The sequence below is a fragment of the Polypterus senegalus genome, chromosome 6, assembly GCF_016835505.1.
Source record: "Polypterus senegalus isolate Bchr_013 chromosome 6, ASM1683550v1, whole genome shotgun sequence".
In the NCBI taxonomy this organism is placed as follows: Eukaryota; Metazoa; Chordata; class Cladistia; order Polypteriformes; family Polypteridae; genus Polypterus; species Polypterus senegalus.
The window spans coordinates 133,634,561-133,660,433 of NC_053159.1; the positions used below are offsets into that span (position 1 = coordinate 133,634,561).

The 25,873-nt window shown below is 34.6% G+C and overlaps 1 protein-coding gene across 3 annotated transcripts in view; it reads left to right on the plus strand.

Annotated features, from left to right (window-relative positions):
• LOC120531645 (protein KIAA0100-like) overlaps positions 1 to 25,873 on the plus strand; it is a 69,381-nt gene that overhangs the window by 2,744 nt on the left and 40,764 nt on the right. For 2 of the 3 annotated variants that reach the window (XM_039757243.1, XM_039757242.1), the window contains 20 exons: positions 934 to 1,077; positions 1,603 to 1,729; positions 1,822 to 1,871; positions 3,530 to 3,689; positions 3,780 to 3,898; positions 3,990 to 4,050; positions 5,558 to 5,747; positions 5,834 to 5,957; positions 6,938 to 7,062; positions 7,263 to 7,330; positions 10,918 to 11,051; positions 13,990 to 14,108; positions 14,783 to 14,976; positions 16,144 to 16,441; positions 16,789 to 16,994; positions 17,264 to 18,392; positions 18,729 to 18,920; positions 19,576 to 19,778; positions 22,314 to 22,432; positions 25,553 to 25,773. In XM_039757243.1, coding sequence (XP_039613177.1) covers positions 1,016 to 1,077; positions 1,603 to 1,729; positions 1,822 to 1,871; positions 3,530 to 3,689; positions 3,780 to 3,898; positions 3,990 to 4,050; positions 5,558 to 5,747; positions 5,834 to 5,957; positions 6,938 to 7,062; positions 7,263 to 7,330; positions 10,918 to 11,051; positions 13,990 to 14,108; positions 14,783 to 14,976; positions 16,144 to 16,441; positions 16,789 to 16,994; positions 17,264 to 18,392; positions 18,729 to 18,920; positions 19,576 to 19,778; positions 22,314 to 22,432; positions 25,553 to 25,773 — 3,901 coding nt within the window. In that variant the 5' untranslated portion in view covers positions 934 to 1,015. Of the gene's footprint in view, positions 1 to 933; positions 1,078 to 1,602; positions 1,730 to 1,821; positions 1,872 to 3,529; positions 3,690 to 3,779; positions 3,899 to 3,989; positions 4,051 to 5,557; positions 5,748 to 5,833; positions 5,958 to 6,937; positions 7,063 to 7,262; positions 7,331 to 10,917; positions 11,052 to 13,989; positions 14,109 to 14,782; positions 14,977 to 16,143; positions 16,442 to 16,788; positions 16,995 to 17,263; positions 18,393 to 18,728; positions 18,921 to 19,575; positions 19,779 to 22,313; positions 22,433 to 25,552; positions 25,774 to 25,873 lie in introns of those variants that run through there. The other variant, XM_039757241.1, reaches the window with a different exon arrangement.

Genomic DNA, 25,873 nt, shown 5'->3' on the forward strand with positions numbered 1-25,873 from the left:
TTTAATGTTTTTCCTATATACTTCCTCCATGTTGTCCTTCTTCTTTCCGTATCCCAAAGATGAGTAGGTTGGCTTAACTGGTGAATCGTAACTGTCACTGTATGATTGTGTATGGTGTACATTTATCTTTCCTGTGCTTGACTTGACTGGCATATCATGCAGAGCTGCTGGGATAGACTTCTTGCAGTCCTTTTACAGAAAAGATTAAGTTTGAGAGAAGCAATTAATGCATTAAAAATGGTAGCTGAAGCAAGACTGTTTTGTGAAACAAATGTCTGCATTGACATATCTCCTTATGAGGTTTTATGCCTTAAGAAGACATGCAAAACACTAGACATCTATGTAGGGCTTGAAAGAGCATGCAGAAAGTTTGTATGTGCATGTATTTGTATGGGCTGTATGATTGTGTAGAGGTTTGTGCAGTCGCCTTACATGTCCAGTGCCCTGAGTTTGAATCCATTACCTTGTTTTTGTCTGTGTGGACTCCGCACCATACTTGACTATTGATGTCCTATTGTGCGTGTGTGAATGTGAATGAATAAGCAGTTCCTGTAGTGAACTTTTACCTTGCACACCCATAAGTTTTAAGAAAGCCCGTTGTTGTACAAGCTTTCTTTCTTTTTAATGTGATTATATGGAGCAAAAATGTATCTTCATTTGGTCAAAATCATGTGTCATTTCTGCAAGACCGTGGACTTGGAATAATTTGATTTATTTTTTTTATTATAAATGTTTTGCTAGTCATTGTACATTGCATGCGTGTGTTTATGTATATAATATATATATGTATGTGTATATTCCAACACATACAACAGCAAGTAATTTGGCAAGGATACAGGCTTATTATTATTAACTTAATTATTCATTATTTGTAATTTTGATATTATATATTTGATACAGTTTTTCTTGCTCCCTGTTTGCTCTGTTCTATAGATTTGTTTTAACAAAAACAACCATCTTCCAATTGATTACTGAGTCCCCTGCATATGGATGGTCAGCTGGAATTCAAAGCAAGATGTTTGCATATGCCCTGGTCACATTTGTGCTGGGGGCTCTTTGTATCGTCCTCTTTCTCAGGTGAGAGCTAAAAGATAAAGAATGTAATTTCATATTTTAAGAACTGTAAAAAGCATCTTGTTCTAACATTTTTGCACTGCTTTATTTTAGCAAGGTATTTGCTTTTCATTATCATAAATAAATTGCATTTTGTTTATAAAGTTAGACAAAGGAAAGATTACCCAAATTGGATAATCAGGTAGAAAATGGATAGAATGATGAGTAAATATGAAAGTTTACTGTTCCTCAGGACATAGGACACTTAAAAAGAGAAAGATGTTGCTATTTTGTTTTTTTTTAACCCAAACACCCATAGTTATATCACATGAGTCGATATTCTCCCTGTAGGCTGGGTGACAGTGTTGATGTAAAAATTATCCCATATTAAGCAACATTTCTCAGTGGCTGTCACACATTCCTGCTCTGATAAGTTAGGTCCTTTGTTTTAATTTTTGCTGACTGTGCTCCTGTTGTTTTAATGTGCTTAATCTGTGTGTTACCTTTTACCAGACTGTGATCACCTAATTCAGTGTAACCATTCTGCAGGTGGTTTTTTTGCCGTTTGGCCATCCAGTTCTTACAAAATAAACTTGGAGCAGATTTGAAAATCGGATCAATTGGATTCTTTTCTATTCATAATGTTGGAGTGCAATTGGATCTGCAGCAGACTTTGGTAAGTTTCCATTTGTTTAATGTCCTCTTAAGGCAGTGGAGTTATTACTTGATAATTAATAAGATGGTGTAAAATATCCTTCTTGTTTTTAGGAAATCGGCAGTGCCTGGATCTCTAGTAAAATCTTCAATCAAGAATTGCAGTGAGTTTTCTCTATGTTTAATAATGGTCTGTGTTAACATACTTAAATTTGGAAAATTTTGTTTAACCTAATTGTGAACCTATTATTAATTAACCAAGATTTTATTTAACATAACCTAACATTCTCCCACTTGCTTATTCCAGTTTAGGATACTGAAACATAGCCTGGTACCACTGGGTGCCAGTCCAGAGAGCTTTTTTAATTTTTACCTTTGGGTCACCAGTGCTGATTGTATAGTTGGTGAGGCTCAAAACTGAATAAAGCTTGGAGACCTCTTATTAAAAACTTGGTTATGTGAGACATTCTAGTGTAAGGGCATCGTTAGGAAAGGTGGAATTTCATCAAAGCCACAGGCAAAATGGCAGTATTCCATCTTGATATATTTATTTACAGAATAGGTCCTGCATCTGTAAAAGGTGAGTTTGGTTACAAACCTACAGAGTGTGTCTGATAAAGTCTAACAATTTCAAGGTGTGTTCATGGAAGTTTTGAAAGATAATATTAATTTAAGAGGAAGGCTGAAGAATGTGACCGGTCCTGATCCTCAGAGATCTGCAGTTTCCCTAAAGTTTGATAACTTATCTTTCACATTTGCTAACCACTATTCCATTATTCCACATTACATTTAGACTAGATAAATTTAAATTGGTGTAACAAAATGTTTAATTGTATGAGGCAGGAAGGCGTTTATTGAAATATGGTATACTGAATACTTTAATTACATGAGGTTAAATTAGAGTTGCCTAGCCTCTTGATTAGGTGTTATCACTAGGAAGTATATCCATTTTTTTATCAATAGGAAGTATATCCATTTTTTATGTCTGGGATTTATCATAGCATTAAATATTAATAGCTAAAGAAATTACCTACTTAAATCTAACTATCCATATATAGGCAGGTTTTGGATTACAACAGTGTCAACATACAGCATCCTGCACATAAAAACAAAAACATAAAACAGAATAGTTTATTTTCAACTAAGAATCAATTCATTTTCATAGAAGCAGCCATCAGTAATGGTGAGGCATAGTATACTGTATATAAGTATACAGTGCATACTTAATCACCATTTTTTGTTGCAGTTGTCAATTAGTGATGGATTTTAGTGCCATCAGTATGTTTTGTAGTATAACTTACGATTATATTGCTTTACTGAAGGGTCAGAACCAATTTAGTGGTATGGCATTAGGATTTCAGTAGGGGACTGATGTATTTTAACAATACAAGTAAACCACACAGTAATTTGGAGTGAGAACAAATATGCCCAGTAACAGGACCTATATGTCTTGTAATATTTAAGGGTAACAATTTTTGGAAATGAATATATTACCCTCTTCCAAGGAGAAGTAGAAATTCTATTTTTGTCTTTGCTGCATTTTAACAAAAGATGTCCATCATTTACTGCAAAATACAAAATAATCCATAATACCACAGTAATTATCATGCTTACTTTCTAACAATCTTAAAGCCTCACTAGCTTTTCATTTTGACAAAGTGTTTAGTTAAATATGAAAGTTGGTATGATGATGAGTGTTCTGTAGTGAAAGCTCCTAATTTGGGGGTAATGTTTGGAGAACATTTTTAAGAGACACCTAGACACAGTTGTTAGTATTCGTTACCTGTCTCTTCCTGTACAATGTTTGCTTTTATTTTGTCAGGCGTTACTTTGCATTATGTCTTGCTGATGTTCGTATACGGGCAGACCTTCAGAAGGAACCCAGTTTTCAAAAGTCTTCGACATCCTGTAAAGCAGTAATTAGGCCTAATGAACCAGGTGGTGGATTGATGAACTCTGGCTTTCTGCGTCTTTTGTGCCAGGTGAATAATTCAAGAACTGTGACTACAGATGATTATCATTATGATTGAAGTGCCTGTTAACAAAGACCTTTCTCTTTTTACATTTCTCAGCTCTTTTGTATGCATATTGACTCTGTCAACATCATGGTTTTAAACCTTTGTGTTCCTGAATCTCTGTGGCATATGACAGTGACTGGTATCACACTACTTTTTAACAATGATGGAAAAAGGTACTACAGTCATGTTTTATGTAATGATTTGATTTATTCTTGCTCTCTGATTATTAATGTCTTGTCAAATGTATTTTTTTGTGATTTCCAGGTTTGGCTGTGAGTTCTTAGTGAGTCAACTAAGCAGCAAAGTCTTGAAAAGCAGCTCTCTGGTAAGAATATTATTTTATTCTTTCCACCCTGAGAATTGTTATTGTTAAAAGAACTATAATTTAAGTTGGTAATTTATTTTTCTTGGTTTTTTTTAAAAAAAAAAAGAAACGTTAAATGATATTACTCAAACTTGTCCTTGAAAGTTCTAGTAAAGATGTGTACCATAACCACACGTTCATAGTATATTTAATGCAATTTATCTTCAACAGGGTTACTGATTTCAGAATGGTTTGAACTCAACACACACTGCTTTTTCCAGCATGTGTAAAATTGGAAAACTTATTAAGTACATGCTGTTTTGTGCTTTCAATCTATATATTTTAACATACTAAGCAGGATTTTGACATTTCCTGGAAGCTATTAATGATTTGCTTTATTCATAAAGCAATTTGTAATATTGTTTATACTCTGTGTTAATTAATAACTCCTTCAAGAAGTGTGTATTCCAGCATAAAGCTGTACCTTTTTCAATTCTGCTGTCAGTAATTTGCTTGTTTAATACTGTTCACTTTTTTATTCATGTTTTGTAATATATGTAGTGTATTCTACTGTGACTGCTTTTTCTTCTTATTTTAAACAATACTAGTTGGCCAAATATAACTTCTTTGTTTACTTACATGTATGTTTTGTATTTTCCATTGCATATACAGTATACGGAAGCGTATTAGGGCCACAGTGAAGAAAAAAAAAAATACGGACATAGTGAAGAAAAAAAAAATCTACCCATTCCAATGTCCAGTTTTTTGGAGCCTCTTCACACCTGCCATAAAGTTCTCTACACTGAACATATACCTGGGGACCTCTTAATGCAAGGGAGCAGCACTACAGCCATGCCACCGTGCCCCCCGCGACCCATGTTTAATACATGCTTTAATGCATTTAATCGTGAAAAAGATATCAAGTGTTTATCTTATTATTCTGAATGTTCATAGAGCAGGAATATCATGAAGTCAATGTGCGGCGATCTCTGCTGGCGCCTCTCAGTGCAAGAGGAAGTCAGTTTAAGAAGCGTGTAGAGATTAACAACAGGGTTGGGGAACACTTAATATAAAGCATTTAAAGTGCTACATTAATTTATGACGGGGTTTGAGAAAATCTAGTAAATTAAACATTCATTTTAAGAGGAAGTTTAGTTTGCGACATTCTACTGACAAAATAAACTACTAAAATAAAGTGGAAATGTCGACTTTAATCTCGACATAAATGGCGAGAATAAAGTGCAAATGTCGAGAATAAAGTCAACATGTCGACTTTAATCTCGAAGTTTAGATTTTTTTTAACTCACTGTGTTTGTATTTTTTTTTTCACTGTGGCCCTAATACGCTTCCGTACATATAAGTTCTGTTGCCTTCATCATTTTAGTACATTGTTGTTCATTTATCTTTTGATCCATTACATTATTCCTTTTTACAGTTCTACTAGCTCTGTTTTTTAAGTCAGAAGAATCTATAATTTGACAGTGATTGCCGTCCTTTAAATAGGAAATTGTGTCTTTGTGTTCTAAAGCAGGATACTTGTTTGGCAGAGTTATCTCTTGGATTGACTGTGGCTACTGAACTGTGTCTGACAAATGCACGTCCTATGTCAATGAATCTTAATGTAAGAACACTACAGACTGAACTTCATGAAGGATTCTTCCAGAGTGAGTTGCTCCATGGCATCATGGAAAAAGAAACTCCACCTGAAGAAGAGGAAAGTAAGAGTTGACTTCGCCATTATCACAGTTGTTTTTTATTGTATGACACAGGATTATTTTTTAATTTATTTTTTTCTGTTAACTAGAAATCAGGAGGGATTCTCATGGCTACTTGTCACGTTTACAGGAGTTTCATCGATGTACACCACAAAATATAAATGTGGCAATTGAGAACACCAACGTCACCTTATCCATGAACAGCCAAAAGAGGTAATCTTTTGGAATGAAAATTAAAGTATTCAACATTGTCACAAAAAATTACAAACAAACACTTTTGTATGACAGCAGGGATGAATAAAGTGGCTAACATTGCTGCCCCACAAAGACCTGGTTTTAAATCAAATTCCATTCGCTGTCAGTGTAGCATTTTTATATTCATCTTTTGTCTGTGTGGTTTTTCACTAGGTGTCCTAATTTCTTTCCACATGTCAAGACATTTAATGTTATGTTAATTGACAGTTTAATGCTGACTCTATATATGTAGGTGTACCATAAAATAAATGCCTGCTTTCAACATTGTGTCGTAGAGCTCTGATCTTTGTGAGTATAGGAAAAAGAGGGTATAGAAAAGGCTTTTTTTGACAAGGTCTGCTGCAAGGTCACAATGCAAAGACAAATAAAATGGTTGTACTTATACTAAGAGGTTGTGTTTCTGAATTGGTTAGATTGCCTAGTTATGTGATGTTATTATTGGCTACTTTAGTGTCTGTTGATCTTTTGCTTTACTTAACTCACTCATTTCACTCACCTCTTTTCTTAAGAAGCAAGTTTTGTTTTTCACAAATCAGTAATACTAATCGCCTAAGCCTAATGCCCGCAGCTCAGGATGATACTGTAGGACTCCCCAACTGTTTCTAATCGATTAAGCAATTCACTCCTGTCCTATGCTGCTGTTATTAATCTGCAAAGGTTTAGTTAACTGTTAATCAGTGTTGCAGTTAGTCATTTGTTAATTAGATGTTTTTAAGTGTTGATACATCTGCAAACCAAACATTAATTGTCCATTAGATATAGTGAAATCTTGAAAGAGTGCCAAAAATCATAAAAGCTTTCTCAGAAACTCTGTAAGTAAGCATTGTAAAAGCTTCTTCACTGGACCTATTCTCACCTTAATTTATATTGAATTATTGTATTGGGTTAATATTACAATTGCTTCCAGTTTTCTTATATTCTCCTGGTTTATGTTTCAGACATCTAAACTGGACCTTAAAGTCTCTGCTGCTTCACTATGGACGAGATGACCAACAACTGCCTCTTAAGAATTTTATACCAGAAGTTGTTTTGCCGCAGACCAATATAGAAATATCGGTCGAAGGTCAGTCCTGCACAAAGTAGATGCTGCTATAATGGTCATACTATTTTTTTTTTTAATGTTTTTCCCGCTATGCCAAATATACATTAGTAAAAATTATGTTCTTTATACATGACAGCTCATTCCTAATTCTTGTGAAAAACATTCAGAAAGTAGGACTTCAGTACTCTACTTTAAATATGGTGTGCATATTCTTTCTTCAGATGGATTACTTTTGTCTCAAAGCCGTCAAAGGATTCTTTGTCTGAACACATTTAAAGCCACGCTGCAGGTGAGCTGAGCTTTCTTTGTTATGGACTCCAGATCTATCTACTTATTGTTATATATTGTCTAAGCTTTCAAATATACATTTAGGATTCTGTGTTATAAAACTAGTGATGAATCTCTTCAAAGGTTACTCTACTGTAATTCCTTCACGTCTAAATGTGCAAAAATGTAATATTCTTCACTTTTACAGTAAATTAACATCATACATACATGATGTTTTTCCTTTCAATTAATTATTAATTTAGATTATGATACAGAGAAGTATAATTGTCTGTATTGCCATGTGTGTTTGCACTGTGATTGACTGGCATCCTTTCCACAGTTGATTCCTCTATTGTACCTAGCTTACACTACCTTAAATGTGGACTTTCTTTAAAAATATCCCACACAAAACCAAGAGAACTCAGAATTCCAGGACCACATCCAGGGATCCTTAAACCTCTTTTTCCACAGGCAGTGACATATGCACACCTTAGCAGTATAATATATGCTGAATAGCTACTACATTAGGATCATTGCCAAGCAAAAGCGTTTTCTTTCAGACAAGAAGGTAACAGCTTGCATTATAGTTTGCCAAAGACCAGCCGGATAATCAGTATGGTTCTGGCTCATTATTGTGAATTTTTCTAACAAGCGAGATTTTTCCAGTGTTATGATTTAGGGCTGTTTTTCTGCTTGTAGATCTGAGTGACTCATCATGCTTAAGAAAATTATGAGTTAACAGTACTGTATTACCAAACTATTCTGAAGAAAAACATCTGGCCCTTAATGAGTTGAAGCCAAGAATGTGTGTTCAGTTGTCTATTACTTAAACAAGTAAAGAGTTCACACACTGTCAGGAAGTTAAAATAATGCATTTATTATAGTGTAGTAAAATATAATTATCTTTTTATCTCAAGAATCTTTAACAATCATCCAAAATAAAGTACTTTAATTTTGATGTTCCCTCCTCATAAACTCTGACTATCTAGGCTAAAGGAATTTCCATCCATCCATTTTCTAACCCACTGAATCCGAACACAGGGTCACGGGGGGGTCTGCTGGAGCCAATCCCAGCCAACACAGGGCACAGGGCAGGAACCAATCCTGGGCAGGGTGCCAACCCACCGCAGGACACACACAAACACACCCACACACTAGGGCCAATTTATAATCGCCAATCCACCTTATGTTTTTTATTTTCTCTATATATACAGTTGGTATGTTAATCTTTTTAAGAAAAGTCATAATGTCCACTGACTGTTTTGATTTTTTTGGCATTGTTTGATGTTATTTATCAGTTTTGCACACTTAAGGACCTCATTTCAACCCTCAGATCACATCTTGTCTGTGTGTTTGTTCATTTGTCAGTCATGCAAAGACTTCAGGAAATTTTGCAAGTAGGTTGATGTTGGTTCAACTTAAAATGTAGGCTATATGACATTTCAAAACTTTCCAAGCACACCCAGGCAACACCTGATACTTTGACGAGTACTGTATGAATATATACACCCAGTATTTATTTATTTATTTATTTTTTAATTTTTTTTTAAATATCGGCCATCAGCAGTGTGCCTGTCTGCTGAGAGAGTGTTGACATGTCGAGAGGTTTACTTACCTCAGCAGTGACATTCATGTCTCTGGTGTCTGTTCCTATGAAATCAGTAGATGGATTGGGAAAGAAGGGGTGGGGTCATAAGGTTGCTGGAAAGGGATTTGTGGCACTTTCAATACCTTTGCAAGAGGATGAAGGTCCAAGTCTTTAGAGTCCTGGTGATTCCTGTTTTGCTATATGGTTGCAAGGCATGGATGCTATCCAGTGACCTGTGATGAAGACTGGACTCCTTTGGTACCACTGGTTTGACTTTGGTTGCTCACAGAGTCCCGAATGAGGCACGTTACCTGCATTGTGAGGAAACATCAGTTATGGCACTGCTGCCATGTCGCATGATTCCCTGAGGATGATCCGGCTTGTAGGGTCCTCAAATGGTTGGACCAGGCCAAGGGGTTGCCCATGTAACACGCTGTTGCGGCAGATAGATGGCCTTTTCTGAAGGGTGATACTGGACCGTGTGTCTGCCTGGGAGGTTGCCAACTGGGATCCTGAAGTGCTTCATCGTGTGGTGGGTGCCACAACACACTGCACCAGTGCATGCTCCTAAACCTGACCTGAGTCATCTGGGCAGCAAGTGTTTATTTGCTTGTGAAAACATTCTACAGCATAAGAATAAGTGATGACAGTTATGCAATAAAAGTATGAAGAATGTCTTGTTTCTAAAACAAGATTTTTACATGGCCTCACTAGAATGCTAAACTGAAGTAATTTGGTTTGGTACACCGCTGTATAATTTTTTCAAGGAGACCTGTGGAAAATTCTTCTGAGTTTCTTGCTAAATGTGTTGTAATTCTTTTTTAACTTTTGGAGGTTTTTATTCTATTTACTGTCCAAGCCAATATCAACAGCTTCTCTATGTTAATGTCAGGGCTCCGAGTTTGCCAGTCTACTACTGATAATGTTCTATTTGAGGACATCTGCTTCAAGTAGATCTTGATTATTTTTGTAATGTGTCTAAGATTATATTATAGATTATAATGCTAAAATATGAAGCTTTTACGAATGAGTAATTTTCCTGAAGGTACTGTATGATGAATCAAAATCAATTTATATTTCTCAGCAGTTATTTTATTGATTCAGAATAGATTTCCCACGTCAATTACTGAAATGCACCCTCAAGAACCACCACCTTTCTGTGTGACAGATTTAAAATTTCTGCATTTTAGTCATCCCAGAACACATGTTTTGGACTGATACCTGTATGGTTTTTATGAGTATTTGTCTGTGCATGTCTGAATATCAGGGTGTTAGTGCGTATTAGTAATCAGTAATATACCACTCAAACCAGAACAAACTTGGCAGTTGTGAGCATCATAAAACGCTAGAAGCTAACTAAATATACCATAAGGTATGTGTATGCATACTGGCAAGGTTAAAATTTCAAAATCTTTTCTGAGCATTACAGAAAGGAGAACCACTGATGTAATGTGGTTTAGTATATTTTGATGTCTGGCGGTTTTCTTGACGACTGAATTTTAGTTGTTGGAACTACTTTTTGAATCTGTTTTTTTTTATTCTCATTGCATTTTTACCACAAGCCAAGTTTAGGTTGAAAGAAGCAGGTAGTTTAAAAGTAAATCTGAAATTGCAGATCCATTTTAAAATGGGAACTTAAGTGTAAAAGCTAGTATAAGCACTTTTTGATTAGGCTTCCAGGGTTCATATTTGGCAGGAGAAAGATAAAAAATGCACTAAATTAAATAGGTTTCAAAACATAGAAGAAATTTTTAAAAATCAATAAAAACCTAAGAATTATCCTACCTTATTGTTTACATCTTAAGGCAGCTGTAACAAACCTCAGGCATCTTCACCAGGCCAGCCAGCAGTTGTGGTCTATAGCTTGAGGTTTCTGAGACATAGTGGCGGGGTTAAAATTTTAAAATCAGTTTTATGTAAGAAAAGTCATATATTGAACCCATTACTTTTTAATATGTATGCTTGATGTATTTGCTCATGGCTCTGGTTTTCATGATTATTCTCTGGTGCTATTTCTCAAGGTGATGGCTGTTGATATTGAGGGATCGATCAACTTGAACACCTGTATTATTCACTATCGCCACCAGGAATTTTCTCACTGGTTGAAATTGCTCCCAAGTAAATGGACTAGTGATAGAAAACCTTCTCAGAAGAGGTGAGAATGAATAATGTGCTATATCATAACACCAAAAGGGAGAAAACTGTTTCATCTGTTCTAAGAAATGGTGTAATAAAATGTGTTTTGGGTGTTTTGAACAACATGATTGATCCAACATTTATCTCTGCTCTTTTGCAGTCTTTGAAAATCTCGTATACAGGCATTTTACTTTTTGCTCCCACTACTCATGCCTAGTTTTGTGAATTATTTTAATCAGCTGTCTACTCTAGATTAACTTATTTTTCTTGCTGAGTTATGACTAGTATTGATCAGTGAATTCTGCCAAAGCATTATTCACCACAAATTTGCTGCATTTGTGTTCACCCTTGTTCATCGAATTATTTACTGATAATTTGGCCTGTTTAGGATAATTGTTTTTATACTAGCACACCATAATGCTTTGCCTGGCCAGTGCGACATCCTCTGGAGTTGTAACAGCCAACATTGATCGGACTGCACCCCTGGGTATGTAATGCTGATCATTTGCATTACAGACTCTGTGGGACGAGTTATTTGTGCTTGTAGCCAAATATTCAGATAGATCTTTGAGTTCCACGTCAATATATGAGAAGGAGGTGTGTATTCATATGTATGCGTAATAATTAGTCGCATGGCGAGAGTGAAAATAAACCTTGAAGGAGCCTGATGCCACAAAACAGAGGAGACTCTATGAAATAATAATAATAATAATGAAAGATTTATTACTATTTACAAGATATTTATGTCTTTTTGATAGAATAAAAAGCATTTAGAGAGCCTCCAGTATGACTTCAAAAAATAGAATGAGCCAGCACTTTGGTAACGTTCCATACAATCAAGTCATGACACACCAGTTTGAATTTTCTGAATTTAAAAGACCTACATATTTTTTCTGACTTTTGACTACAATTTCGACATTGCCATTTTGTTTTGATGAAATAAATGATTGTGCGTCTCTGATTGCAGTCTTTCTTTTTGATTTCAAGGAGGCACAGTGGTGCAGTGTATGGCACTGCTGCCACACAGCTCAGGTCACCTTTTTGGCCACAATAATGAAACATATACAGCATAAGTAACGAGTTATCTCTGTTTGTGAAGTTGTAATGTATTATAAACAGTTATGATTTAAAACTGTTATTTGTGTCAATTGCAAGTATCCAAAGTGCTTGTCAAGGCCGCTGCATAGAGTAGGTCCACCTACTTTTTTAGTTGCAGCTGACGTCTTTGAAATGCCAGCTGTCAATATGATTTGTGAGCAATTGTGAAGATGTTTTTTAAAAGACCAGACATTATCATATACTACACATTAAAACCATCTAAGAAATGTTAAAAGCCATTAAGCAAATACAAGTTGTTACCAGAACCAAGATGCTAAAAACATAACTCAAGTTAAATAAATGAAATACAATGAGTCATTAACCAGAAAGTTTGTTGTTGCAGGTCAATATTCCAGTTCCATGTCAATATATGAGAAGGAGGAGCCTGTCCTATGCTAACATAATAATTATCCACATGCAGATAAAAAAACAAACCTTGAAGGAGCCTGACACCCCACACCCCCAAACACAGAAGACTCTATGTAATAATAATAATGAAATGTTTATTACTATTTATAAGATATTTTTATCCTTTTGATAGAAGAAAAAGTGCAAAGCTGTTTCCAGCAGGGGGCGCTCTTTCTCCCCAGGATGTATTTCTTGATGCAGAACAGACTATAGCCAATACCATCCCTTTTGTACCTATGGCAGAAATAATTACAAGAAAGAAAATGTATTTAACTTGCTTTAAAAGATAACACTAATTCCCATTAATACAATATATACTCGTAAATACATACATATTCAAGCCGGAGAAAAGCCAAGGGACATCACAGCCAAGTGAGAGAATTCTGATAACCAAATGTCCCATCTAGCGAGGAATGTTGATGGCATAGATGCGCTTCTGACTTCATGCTGCTTACATATTCATAGAATTCATGTCAGATATGGGCAACTACCAGATGGGATTATATAATAATAACCTGCTTGTGTGTCCTTCGTCTGTTTTCTACCCATCTCTCTGGAAGTCTCTCTCTCAGCTGCATTACAAATCTCTAAAATAAATTTCACAGATTATATTGGCACAAAATTAACCTTCTTGCTACAAAAGCATCAGCACAGACAGTTTGGAGAGCCTTCAGCGCGACTTCAAAAAATAGAATGAGCCAGCTGCTTCAGTCATGACATGTCACTTTCAATTTTCTGGCTTTAAAAGCCCTACATATTTTTTCTAACTATAAGAGTATGACTTCTGCATTTCCACCTCGTTTTGACGAAATCTATAATCATGTGTGTGTCTGTGTTATTTCTTCTTTGATCTCATGAGGTATGGTGGTGTAGTGGTTGGCACTGCTGCCACACAGCTCAGATCACCTTATTGGCCATAATAATCGGTTCAGTATTGTTGGCAGACATTTCCCTAGCCCTCAGGGACACTTTAAAGATGATTGCACCATTATAATCCAGTCAAATCTGGTTCAGTTAGTCCTTCCCCACTGACTTTATTGCAGTTCGCCAAGTTCAGCGAATATAGCAAACATTTCTGTGATTTTGGGTAACTCGCTGCAAAGCGAGCTCAGCAGTGTTCGCTACTCAATAGTTATGACTAAAACTTTGTTTTTGTTTATGTTGAGAACTATCTCTCTTAAATGTTGCTAAAGTTTATGTATCTGATTACAATACCCTTTTTCTGCCAGTTAAAATAAATGATTCTTACTTGACTCAGAATAACATAGTGATTGTTTGACTTACAGTAAACCTAGTGCCAAAATAAAAATATCTGTTTCCCCATATATGAAAGTGCTGAGATCAGTGATGTAAGAATTTAAATATTTCAGAGTTTAAATTAAAAAAAGCTATTTTCTTTTTCTCTACAGAAGTAGAAATTTAATAATACTGTATTATTGTTTTAATTTTAGGCCCTTTCCACAACTGAATGCTCCTATTATGCTTAGAACCTCAGTCTCCAATGTTAATGTCTCTGTTCAGTTAGTGGACAGTTTGCCATTTGCCGTTGGCTTCATTTCAGCATCAGCAGGTAATTATGTCAAAAAATGAAATAAAGGTTTGTTATTTTTACACTACTACATAAGATTAATACCATTTTAAGTAAAATACATTGTAATTTGTATTTTTGATTTGTAAGGGGAGCAAATGTCACTGCAAATAATTCAACTTCATATACTACTTACAAGTTACTTCATATACAGTATTTTTTTTCCTTATACTTTTTAATACCCTGAGCACCATGCTGCTTTTTGGGGAATACTCACACTATAGTGACGATGTTTCCTTACACTGTCTGTTTTTGCTTGATAATATTTTGTATTTAAGTTACGGTAATACATTTTGTGAAGCCTTGTGCAGTTGAAATAAAAGTGAAATAATAACTTTGTTGTGATTTCTCAGTGTTATATCTGTAGAATTTTTGCACTGGATTACAACATATACAGGTGGATAAAACCTGGTTAAAAGACACTTGATTTAAAATTAGTTTTGGTAAATTCTGTGATGGTAGACATTTGTGTTTGGAGGGTCTCAATGCCTCCAGTATTCCATGGAGAAGCAAGTGATTATTTTAATAAATGGGGTTGAATTCTTTAATACACTGTTGGAACAATTATAAGCACTGTTTTATATCACAAATGTACTAATCACTGGAGAGGAACTTTACTATGAGTTGCATACAGTAAATATCCATTATTTACACAGCTCTACAGCACCTCATGGATATCTCTACTGACGTCCAGCACCTTAAGTCCCAAAGCTTACATCAACGTGTTACATTGTCCATGGATCAGTTCTGGTGGAGAGTTGGAGATGGATCTCATATCCAACAAGCAACTCACCCTCCTGACAAGCATGTGTGGGGGGAAGCTCTGGTTATTGATTACCTTAACCTACAGGTATGTAATGTCTTATTGTGGTTAGGTACATTCAAGTTCTTGAAGACTATTCTGGTTCCAGCCAGTTGAAGTTTAGCCATAAAGGATTACTGACATTCAATCTTTAAAATCTAATTACCTCCTCCAGGTAGAATTAACCTCTTACCATTATCAATGCTGTTTTTTCCATTTTAGAGAATCAAACTTTAATCTCCTATCTTCAAAGTATAATAGTTTATAACTGGTATAATTTTATATTGTATTTTTGTTGTGACACTAGCTCCTTGATTTATAAGTCTACATCTAATGGTTCTCACTATCAAAGAATTTTTGAAACAAAAGACTACAATTTTTATTTCCTTGAAAAGTATATGAATGTTACTTATGCTTTTTGTTTATTTGCATTAAAAAATATTGTGATTGTATTTACTGTCTCATCATAGCAAATGGCTGTGTAATAATAAAAGTAAGATTATCAGATATTGCAATCTCATGCTAGTTTATCTAATATGATAAAAAAAAAACATGAAAGGATACATACCTGTGAAAGCAAACATATTGCTGTATACCAGCACTTCATAATGTAGTAAATAACACATGATGAGATATTCTATTACAATCAAACCCCTTACCTTGCCACTGACTTTAAAAAACAAAAAGTAAATTACTTGGCCAAAAACATACAAAAACAAATTAATAAAAAAAAACATTAATGTAGTTTGACTGTTGAAGAATGTTTAATGTATATTTGTTCATTGGGAGAGTCTCTATAAATCAGTCCTTCAAGAAAGTTTGACTTTCCTGCATATTACAGAAATGCGAACCACTGATGTAATGTGGTTAAATATATTTTGATGTGTGGCAGTTTTGTTGACGATTGAATTTTAGTTGTTTTGCTTTTTGAATCTTTTTTTATTCTCATTGCATTTTGCCATTAGCCAAGTCTACCTTCAAAGGATCAGGTATTTTTAAGTGTAAAACTGCAATTTCTAGATCTGTTCAAAAATGGGAACTTAAGTGTAAAAGCTAGCATAAACACATTTTAATTAGGTTTCCAGGGTTCATATTTGGCAAGCAAAAAATAAAAAATGTGCTAAATTAAATAGGTTTCAACCTGATGAGATTGATGAGATTTTTAAAAATCAATAAACACCTAATAATTATTCTACCTTATTGTTTACATCTTAGGGCAGCTGTAACAAACCCCAGGCACCTTCACCAGGCCAGCCAGAAACGATCTTTATCGATTCCAGCATTCGAGGTCTACAGTTTGAGGTTTCTGAGACATGTACTCAGAATTTGTCTCGAGTTCTTTCTCTGCTATCTAGAGAACCTACTGAGTGCTTTCCTGGAGAGACTGAAATTAAGAAGCAGGACTTTTCAGCAGAGGATGCAATACCAAATGCCCAAACTCAGTCTTCTCTTCTGTGGAAGATGAATATTGCTTTGGAAGATGTCAATATTTTCACATTGTCAAACATTGCAGGTGAGTTAGGCATTAATATCAGAGTAGGATACTGTTTGTTCATTTTGTGTTTCCCACTTTGGCTTTTCCTAGAGGGACAATAAAGCTGGCAGTTTTATTAATAAATCATTGTTTGTCCTTTTCTGTGCTTGCTCTTAGTAAAATGTATATTACTGTTGTTTTAGTACATTTAAAATAGTCATAAATTTTAAATCCCTAATAATGTGACTCAAGAGTTTATTCTCTGTATTCTGCTGAAGGGCTTGCTTCAGTTTTGTCAAACTTCAATTTTTCCTCCTGGTTTGGAAATAATTCCAAATTATTCTTATTTTACTACAATTTCTTTCATTTTCCTTAATCTATTTTAGGTGCCACCAACTTACGCATAGATGATATTAAGGGAACAAGCAGTGCAGAATGTTTACAGATGTCTCTTCATGGTTTTTCACTTGGACTTGTCAAGTCAATAACAGAAAACCTGCAACCATGCTACAAAGCTATGGATTTCCCAGAACCTGTTATTAGCTTATTTGCTCTGGCATTTTCCTATCATGCCAGCACCTGGGCACTTGAGGTACTCTGAATCCTCTGACAATAATATATTAGTTCATGTGATTGACACCTATTTTATATTCCAGTTCAGGGCTTGTCAGTATGGTTTGAGAGGTTTATTTTTTTTAGTCCATTCATATAGCTCTGCTTTCTTTCCTATTTCTGATAGTTGACATTTTAAATATGCTTCTCTAAAACCCTTGACATATGATTTAAACTAGCAAACTGTAAAGATAAAGTCAAGGCATTGAAGTATATCATTTATATCATTAATGTCTTCTTTTTGTTTAGATCAGTTGTGATCAGCAGCTGAGCATTACTTGGACACCGGCAGACCATATGTTCCTGTACCATCATGTCCTTGAAATTATGAATTGCCATCAAGCATTGACCACTATTCTTAGAGGAAATGAGCAAGTCTTTCCAGGAAAAGATCAAAATAATTCAATATTAGTCCATCAGGAACCTTCTCATAATGACCAGTCCCTTCAGTCAACGTCTTTGCCTTTGGTTGAAAATTGCACAATGAATAAGTCGAAAAGATGTATTAGTGTCCATCTGGACCTTGGTGCCACCAAAGTGACTGCTTTTGTAACAGAAAAAAACTTTATTTTCCTTGAACTGGTGAGTCTTTCTTTCATTCGACATGCAAGTGCTGTGCAGATTGGAGTGCCACATGCCATTCTGAACTTTGATGGTAATAATATATTCACTTTTAAAGAAACAGAGGTTCAGATGCTATCAGAACTAGAAGAGCTTATGCCTCAGCGGAATCAGTTCAGCTTTCTTTCTACACAGAAAAATCATGTATTAGTTATCAGTATTCCATCCCTGTCAGTGCAGTTTCCATATCAGTATGATTTCTCCAACACCTTTGATGAGGCTATTAATGTCCAGAAGTGGTTGAAAAGTCTTCACCGGTCTCACAGGGATGGCCCAGAACCACTGCCTCCAGACTTGGTAATCCGAGTGAAGCAGTTCTCCTTCCTTTTCCTTGATGATGTTTTTGAAATTAAGTTACGTGATAATTATGAACTGATGAAGGATGAGAGTAAAGAGAGTGCTAAACGGCTGCAGCTCCTTGATAAGAAAGTATCTGACCTTCGCAAGCAGCATGGAGAATTACTTCCAGCACGTAAAATTGAGGAGTTATATACTTCCTTGGAGCGTAGGAACATAGAAATATACATTCAGCGGTCACGTCTTCTCTACAGCAATACACCCATGAGAAAATCCCTGTTGACCTGGACCATCACTGACTTGGAAGTCATGGCCTTTGCCGACCAGTCACTCCATGGCCCTGATAAAGTCAGGGAGCAGATGATGGATATAGACTCTGTAAGCCCATTCCCACGGGATGGGCTTTCCTTAATAATACAGTGGTGCCGGGCTGTCAAGTTTAGCTTAAGTGCATTCCTGGGTAAGTGTACAACAAACCTGTTTCTAAATGGAGGAAAAGGTTCAAGCCTTGATTATAGCCAAAGATTTCTATTTTTTGTCAGACAATACTATGTGCAACAATAATGAAATGTGTATACTGTTGGTCTCATATTGTGCAGAATTTCCAAAAATATGAATTGCTTATGAGATAAGTCTACTAGTTAACGGAAGGTTAATTCCCCAAAACTTTGACACAGATATTAAAAAGAAATTGATAGACTTGCAGGTTTTGTTAAATTAGCAGACCAATATTAAAAGCCTTCTTTGTAACAAAGTGTGTTTTATATTTTTGGGCCTGAATGCATTATATTCACAGTTCGAATCCGGGATTATCCACGCTATTTCTTTGAAATCCGAGATTGGACTTTGTGTGGACGACTAATTGGCACTGAGCAAGATGGTCACCCTCGTGCCAAACGCAGGCAAAAGCTACATCTTGGTCAACCGTGGGGGGATGTCACTGTTGAGAGAAATATGCCCCCACTTAAATTCTACCATGATTTCCACTGTGAGTATAGCATTGAATCACCATATATATTTTTTTAAAAGTACGTAAAGAGTATAGTTGCTCCTTAAGCTGTTTTTTTCCCCAGTAGTAATTTGCAAATATTTAAAAGCACTGGAATTTGAAAAGTTTTTTTAAATTTTAGATGACTACAATATTGTGGATTTTGAATTGTTCAGTTTTCAGCCAAACCATCCACGCAAGAGTGTATATCTCACAAAGCTGAATCAGAATCTTCATTTATGGATTTTTATATTGTTGCTATAAATAAGGTCATGTCTTATTTAAATGTTCCAGTTGTCTTTATAAAGTAATGTTTTGCTAATGTGTAATTCAGAGATCTTTGGGTATGTTCATCTGAATGTAATGTTGCAGATGAACGCTATGTTCAGGAATGAAAATAAAATTAATGAACATACAAAAACTAAATGATTGCACTTGCAAAATTTACTCAATAAATATCTTTTAATACAAAAGCATATGGAAGAGGCATACTCAGATGAACCAAAAATCACTATTGCAGGAATAAGAAAAGATGGTGTAAAAAATTTGTATTATTAATGTAACATTTCACCATTGTATGTCTGATACCTTTTTTTATTTGTCTTTCTCTTCATGCACTTATTATATTTGTGGATTTGTTTTATCTTTTTCTTAGCGGAAATCTCCCTTTATACTATTGTTTGGGGACCTTGCTGGGATCCAGCATGGACTTTAATTGGTCAAGCTGTTGATCTTCTTACCAAGCCTACAGTGGATCCCAGTCCTCTATTGACATGGTGGGATAAAAGCCGACTGTTATTTCATGGACGATGGGTAATGAATATTGACCAGGCTAATCTACACCAGCTTGCCACAGAAGTAAGGGCCAAAAGCATTTAGGATCAGCAGTACTGAATTTTATAGTGTGCACTATACTGAAAATAATACATGAGTAAAGAAAGAAAAATGAAAGAAGCATGACTATGGTTGTGTAAAGAAGTAATCACTTAAATTACTTCATTATCTAGTGACTAAATTAGCACAGGACATATGAGTGTAGGTCTGCATGAACATTTCCTCTGCAATGGACCGGTGCCATGCCTGGGGTTAGTTCCAGCCTTGTGCCCAATACTGTTGAGTTGTTTTAAACAGCAGTGTCCCATTTGGTTAGAGTTTTAGGTTTCATTGTATGCAAAAAGCTGTCTGATAAATAATCAAACATTTTATTCCAGTAATATGTGAGCTGCGGACAGTCCAAAAACATATCAATTAGTGGAGCAGGTTCCTGACAATATCCTTCAATAGTAGGTCTTGGCCTGGATAAATGTTGAGTAGTCTGAATAAAGAGATATGTACTGTATGTGATGATGTTCAGTTCTGATTTGAGTTTGACCTTGTTTCACACAAATAGAGGAAGAGTGTAGTTTACCAAGTAGAGGATGATTATATTTTATCTAGTGTTACCTTCCTTTTATTTTCTGAAAATCTTATTAAAAGACTCAGTTATGCTCTGTTTTGCAGATACTAGTAGAGTTTAGAGATACTACCTGCTATAAATCTTCATCGCCGCTAGACAGAAAAATCCTACTGTAAAAACGAGAGAAGGGTAGTTGGCAAAACTTCATGTAGTAAACTGTCAAACTTGCATTTTAGTGAAATAGATGTTTTCATGAAAAGTAATATTTAAGGCATAGCATTTCAAATGTAGTAATATTTAAGGGTTAGGGGTAGGGTTAGGCATTAGGGTTCAGATGTTCAAAAATATTTATATCTCCGTATACATAGATATTCTCAACATAGTAGTAGAACTTAAAGTACAATATTCTCCCTTGGTTTAGATTTTTTGAACAATTATTTTTTTTTGAATCCTTAACCTTTTGTTTTTCAAACAAAGAAAGTTTTGTTTTAAAAGATTTGTTCATATACTGTATATTAGAATATACTCAAAAAGATATAACATTTTAGGAGGAAAATCATTTTAACTGAATTAATTCTACCAGCTAATATTAGATAAAGGTATGACTAGTTGGTATAATCCTGTTTAACACATTCCATCAGGCTGCTGCTAAACTTAAAACTGAGTAATACTTTAAATTGCTCTTCATTTTTTTTACACTGTTTCATTTTTTGAGATCTCTTCTGGGTCTCTTCTTTTGCCATTTCTCTGTAATTAGCTTATTTGTACTCCTGAATTTTGAATTGCTGAGGTATTAATCTCAGTTTATCTCCAGTGATCTCTTTTCTTGTCTCTCGGCTTCATTTTTTCTGTTGTAAGATCCATACTGTTGTTTTCCTGTCACTTCCTAGAATATGTATAAATAACCATGAAGCAAGCAGAAGATCAGTTAAGGGTATTAAATACAGTATAAGAGTACAGTAGAAAACCTCAGTATTTGGAAGTCTTAGTTTTTTAAAATTACATGTGCCGCATACTGTATATTCTATCCACAGCTTAAGATAAATCTTGATATACATGTCATGTTTGTTTTAGAAGCAGTTTTTGAAGTGTTAAAATTGTCCTAATTTGATTTGCAATATGCTCTAATGTGTTTGTTATGAATTGAAAATGACTAACTTGCCTATAAGTTTGAATGTTTTAAAGAGTCAAGTAGTCATTGTGTTCAGAGTAAAGAACTGCCAAGAAATTGAATTTTATTTTTAATCTGTTCATTTTAATGACTTTATTGTGTACTATACAGTAATGTTTAGTCACATTTTTAAAGTTAAAAATTTATTAGCTTGTTCTTTGGTACTTTTTTTAATTGGGTGCTTCACATGTACATTCTCAGACAACTGCACATACTTGTACATAATGCTGATAAAAATAGCACTTTTTATAGTTAATGACTTTGCAGAATTATAAATAAGGTAACATTCATTTACACATTACATTATTCCTATACCTATTTGTGATAATAATTTATTTCATTTTGTTATTTGCACTGTTTCCCATTGAAAATATGTTGCATCTGTGTAGCCTATTACTGGTTTTATACTGCAAGTCATATGCAACATTAAAGATGTTCTTTGGAAAAATATGTTGTTACTTTTCAAACACTACTGTAAAATCATTTAACATGCAAAAAATAAAACACAACAAAGATCAAAATGTAAAGATACAGTTCTTTAATCAAATATCAGTCAAGAAATTGAGTTAAAGAGTGAAACATTTGGAGAACTTTTGATGTTCCACTGTTTAAGCACATACACGATATTCCTTAAAACAACTGATAACTGAGGCTGTGAAATTTCTCAAAGAAAATGTGCCTTAAAGGTTATAGACCTTTTTTGAAATATGCTGTGAAACAAAACAGAGTAAAAAAATAAATTAAAAAAAAAAACGTGAATGTGGCATATGAGCCTTTCCCTCTCTGCCAATCTTCTGGCTTTCTAATAGAAGTATTCTGTTTCTAGGATCCTTACAACACAACTGAGAATATGCACTGGGAATGGAATAAGCTGCATTTTGATTGGAAGCCTGGGCATTTTGTGTTTAGAGGAGACCTTGATGTCAATGTCAGGACTGCTTCCAAGTAAGGACTAGTAAATTTAAATTGCTATCAAAATTCAACTGCAATCATACTCATTTAAAACAAATGTACTGTTGGTGTCTTCTCTCATTTGTATTTTCTACTATACAATGAGTAGAAAAACCATTCTTAAAGCTGGACTTTGTCTTCCTTATCTTAGTTTTTACTGCATTGTAAATTTAACATCAAATGTAACTTTTTTATGATGGGATTTTAGTAGCTTCATTTAACCTGCCTTATTTAACCATGCAGTTTTTGTCTTTTCTTATCTTTAGTTTATACTGAATTGTATTTTCTGAAGGTAGTGTTTTTTAAATTTAACATCAAATATAATTATTGAATAATAAGGTTTTAATAGCTATATTTAATCTGCCTCATTTAATCATGCATCCATCTACTAAATTTTTGTCATGTTATTGTTTATTTATGTTAAACTAAGTTGGTCAGAGAGTAGTACTAAATGCTTAATCCTTTAATCCTTTTTGCCTTTATTTGTTGTATATATAGCAAGTTCACTGTCTTTCTTGGCATGGTTAAATAAAATAGACTATTTTGTTTACATTTTGCAAAGTGTCAATAACTGTCATTTGCTGGAAAATGAAAATACTCTACAATGAAATGGCGCCCCATCCATGGTTGGTTCCCTCCTTTTTCTCAGGGATGTGTCACAGGGATGGGCAGTGGTTTAGAAAGAGGATGAGTGGATGGATGGAACATGCTGGTTTGACTTGATTGTGCTGCTCTGCCATTTTATGTTGTGATTATAAAATGCTGTTCCTTGTACTAGGGCCAGATGTTGATCTTTGCAAAATGCAGTCTTTGAAACATGATCACAGATCACAAAATGTTTTAACTTATTTTCTTCCCAAAGGTATTTCAGCCAACTTTAGTACACCACCGTTTTTGACAACGCAAACTCAAAGTTGCATATTAGGAGTGTTTTTTTGATCAGTTGCTAATTAATTCTACTCTTCACTGTGCTTTTTAGAGTAATTTAAATAAATACAAAAACAGCCTTACAGTAACCTTATTTAAATTGATATACTTTACAAAAGTCTTAGTCCACCCATAAAAACTATATTTTAAGGCTTGTTATTTAGGAGGTGTTTATTTTTTATGAAAATACTATATGGCATTACATTAAATGCAGATTACAATGTTTGCAGTAAAAAATAGGAAGAATATCATGTGTTTTCTAATACTTGATGATCTCCTATGATATGGCCAAAACAACAAAGGTTTGGTGTCAAATCACTCCTTGAGGAACTTCACCTATTCTACGTATTTCTTAAAATCCACCAACAGTGAACATATTTAAAATTAATCAGGTACTGATCAGCAGAAACAGTTGGGATAGTGGTTCAATTTATTGAATCATTTTTGGGCAATATTTGGTAAATTTAATTACTGCTCTATCTTGATCGGAGATTTTAAAGCAACATATGTAGCCTCCTTTAGCTTTACATTTTTCCCAAAAAAACACGTAAAAAGCATTCCACTTTTTGGCTTGAAAAATTACATTTTTATTAAATCTAATCTTTCTACTGTAAAACATGCAAAACACTAAAAGTACAAAGTCAGAAGTGCAGAAAGCATAATAAGGATGCAAATAATAATAATAATGATGATAAATAATTATAATATGGACTGCACATGTGCGAATTATGCCAGTCTCACTTTCTGATTCCCAGTATCACTTTTGGTTTTTCTGACCATTTTAATTGCACTGCCTGAATGATAGATTCACTTTGTCATCACTGCTGATGAGAGGCACCTCTTATAAGATGCCATTATGAGGCTGGGAGAAGAAGCGTCTACACCATTGCTGGGTAACAAGCCTGATGCTTATGCAAGACATGCGTATACCATTGCTGAATAACACTCGGCACTAATGCTGTTGGCACTTTACAGCCTGAGTAAATGTCGGGTCTTACATGAGACGCATCTATATACTGTTGCCCGAGTGACACTCGGGACTAATGCTTTTCGCACTGTTTTTATAGTCCAAGAGATGCTTGGGTCTAACATTAAGGAGGTTAAACAAATTTAAAATCACATCTCTGTATCAATAAAGCATAGTCGATGAGTAATAGCACCCAAAACTGGATTTTTGGGACATGGTGTTCAAGTTGTCATAATGAAGTTTGAAGAAAACTATGTAAAAGACCCAAAAAGCTGTGTGCGAAACCGAATAAGCATTGGTGCCACCTACTGTTCATTGATTTTTCATTTTTCAGTTTGCATTTTCATTTTCAATTTCTCAATATGCAACTAGTGTGAGTCAATGGACAGGGCCTTGCACCTCAGTTTCCCACAATTCTTTGTCCTTCATAGCTGCAGCCACTTAGATGGATAGAATACATCTGAAGGCCACACATAATTGTTGTTCTAAAGTGTTATTTAATTACAGTATTGAACATGACAAAAATTTGTCTTTATTACGTCATTATTTATCTTTATTTACACTGAATTGAAAATGGGGCTCTTTGTAGTTTTGTTTTTTTGTAGTATTATGAAATTTACCCCTGCAAACATATTTTTGTAGTATCATATAATTAAAGAATTAAAAAAAGTTGAATGAAAAGAATTCTGTTGATTGAAGTGGCTACAGCTACGAAAGACAAAGAATTGTAGGATATCGAGGGGCAAAGCCCCACCCATTTACCCATACTATTTGCATGCTGAGAACCTAAAAAAATGAAAATTCAATGAACAGCAGGTGTGTGCTAGTGCTTATTTGCATTTTACTTTTCATTTTTACAGAATAATTGCTGTTCTGGCTGAAAATGAAATTGCAAATTATGTTATTTCATTTTATTTTTAATTTTTGCAACATACTTAGACTTTGAAAATAAAATTGCAAAAGTGAGATTGCATTTTTATTTTATAATTTATTTTTCTTGTCTTTTTTTGCAGAAAATACCCCGAAAACTAACTTTAAAAACAATTTCCTCAGTTAGCTTAAGATATTTGTATTTGGAATACTTCTAAGGATGGCTGATTTTTATAGTTAGATATTAACTAACTAGCTAGTCTACAGACCCCAAAAATAATGAGTTCCTAATTTATGTTTACTCTTGATTGCTCCTTCACTTTGTATGCATCTTTTTTACTTTCTTAAAGGTATGATGACTGCTGCTTCCTTCATCTTCCCAACCTAAATATGACTTTAGACCTCCAGTGGCTATGTCATGGAAACTCTCATGACCACCACAGTGTATCTCTGTGCTCCCCAGAATATGTGTCTGAAGTTACATCAGGGCAGCCTTATGACTCCTACCGTGCTTTTAGGTCTGAAAACCTCAATCTGTCAATCACTATGGACCTTAACCAGCATCAAGGAGGTGAGTCATCCGGGTGAAATACAAATAAACGGGCAAGCTATTGTGTTAAATGCAGTTGAGTGCTATATATATATATATATATATATATATATATATATAT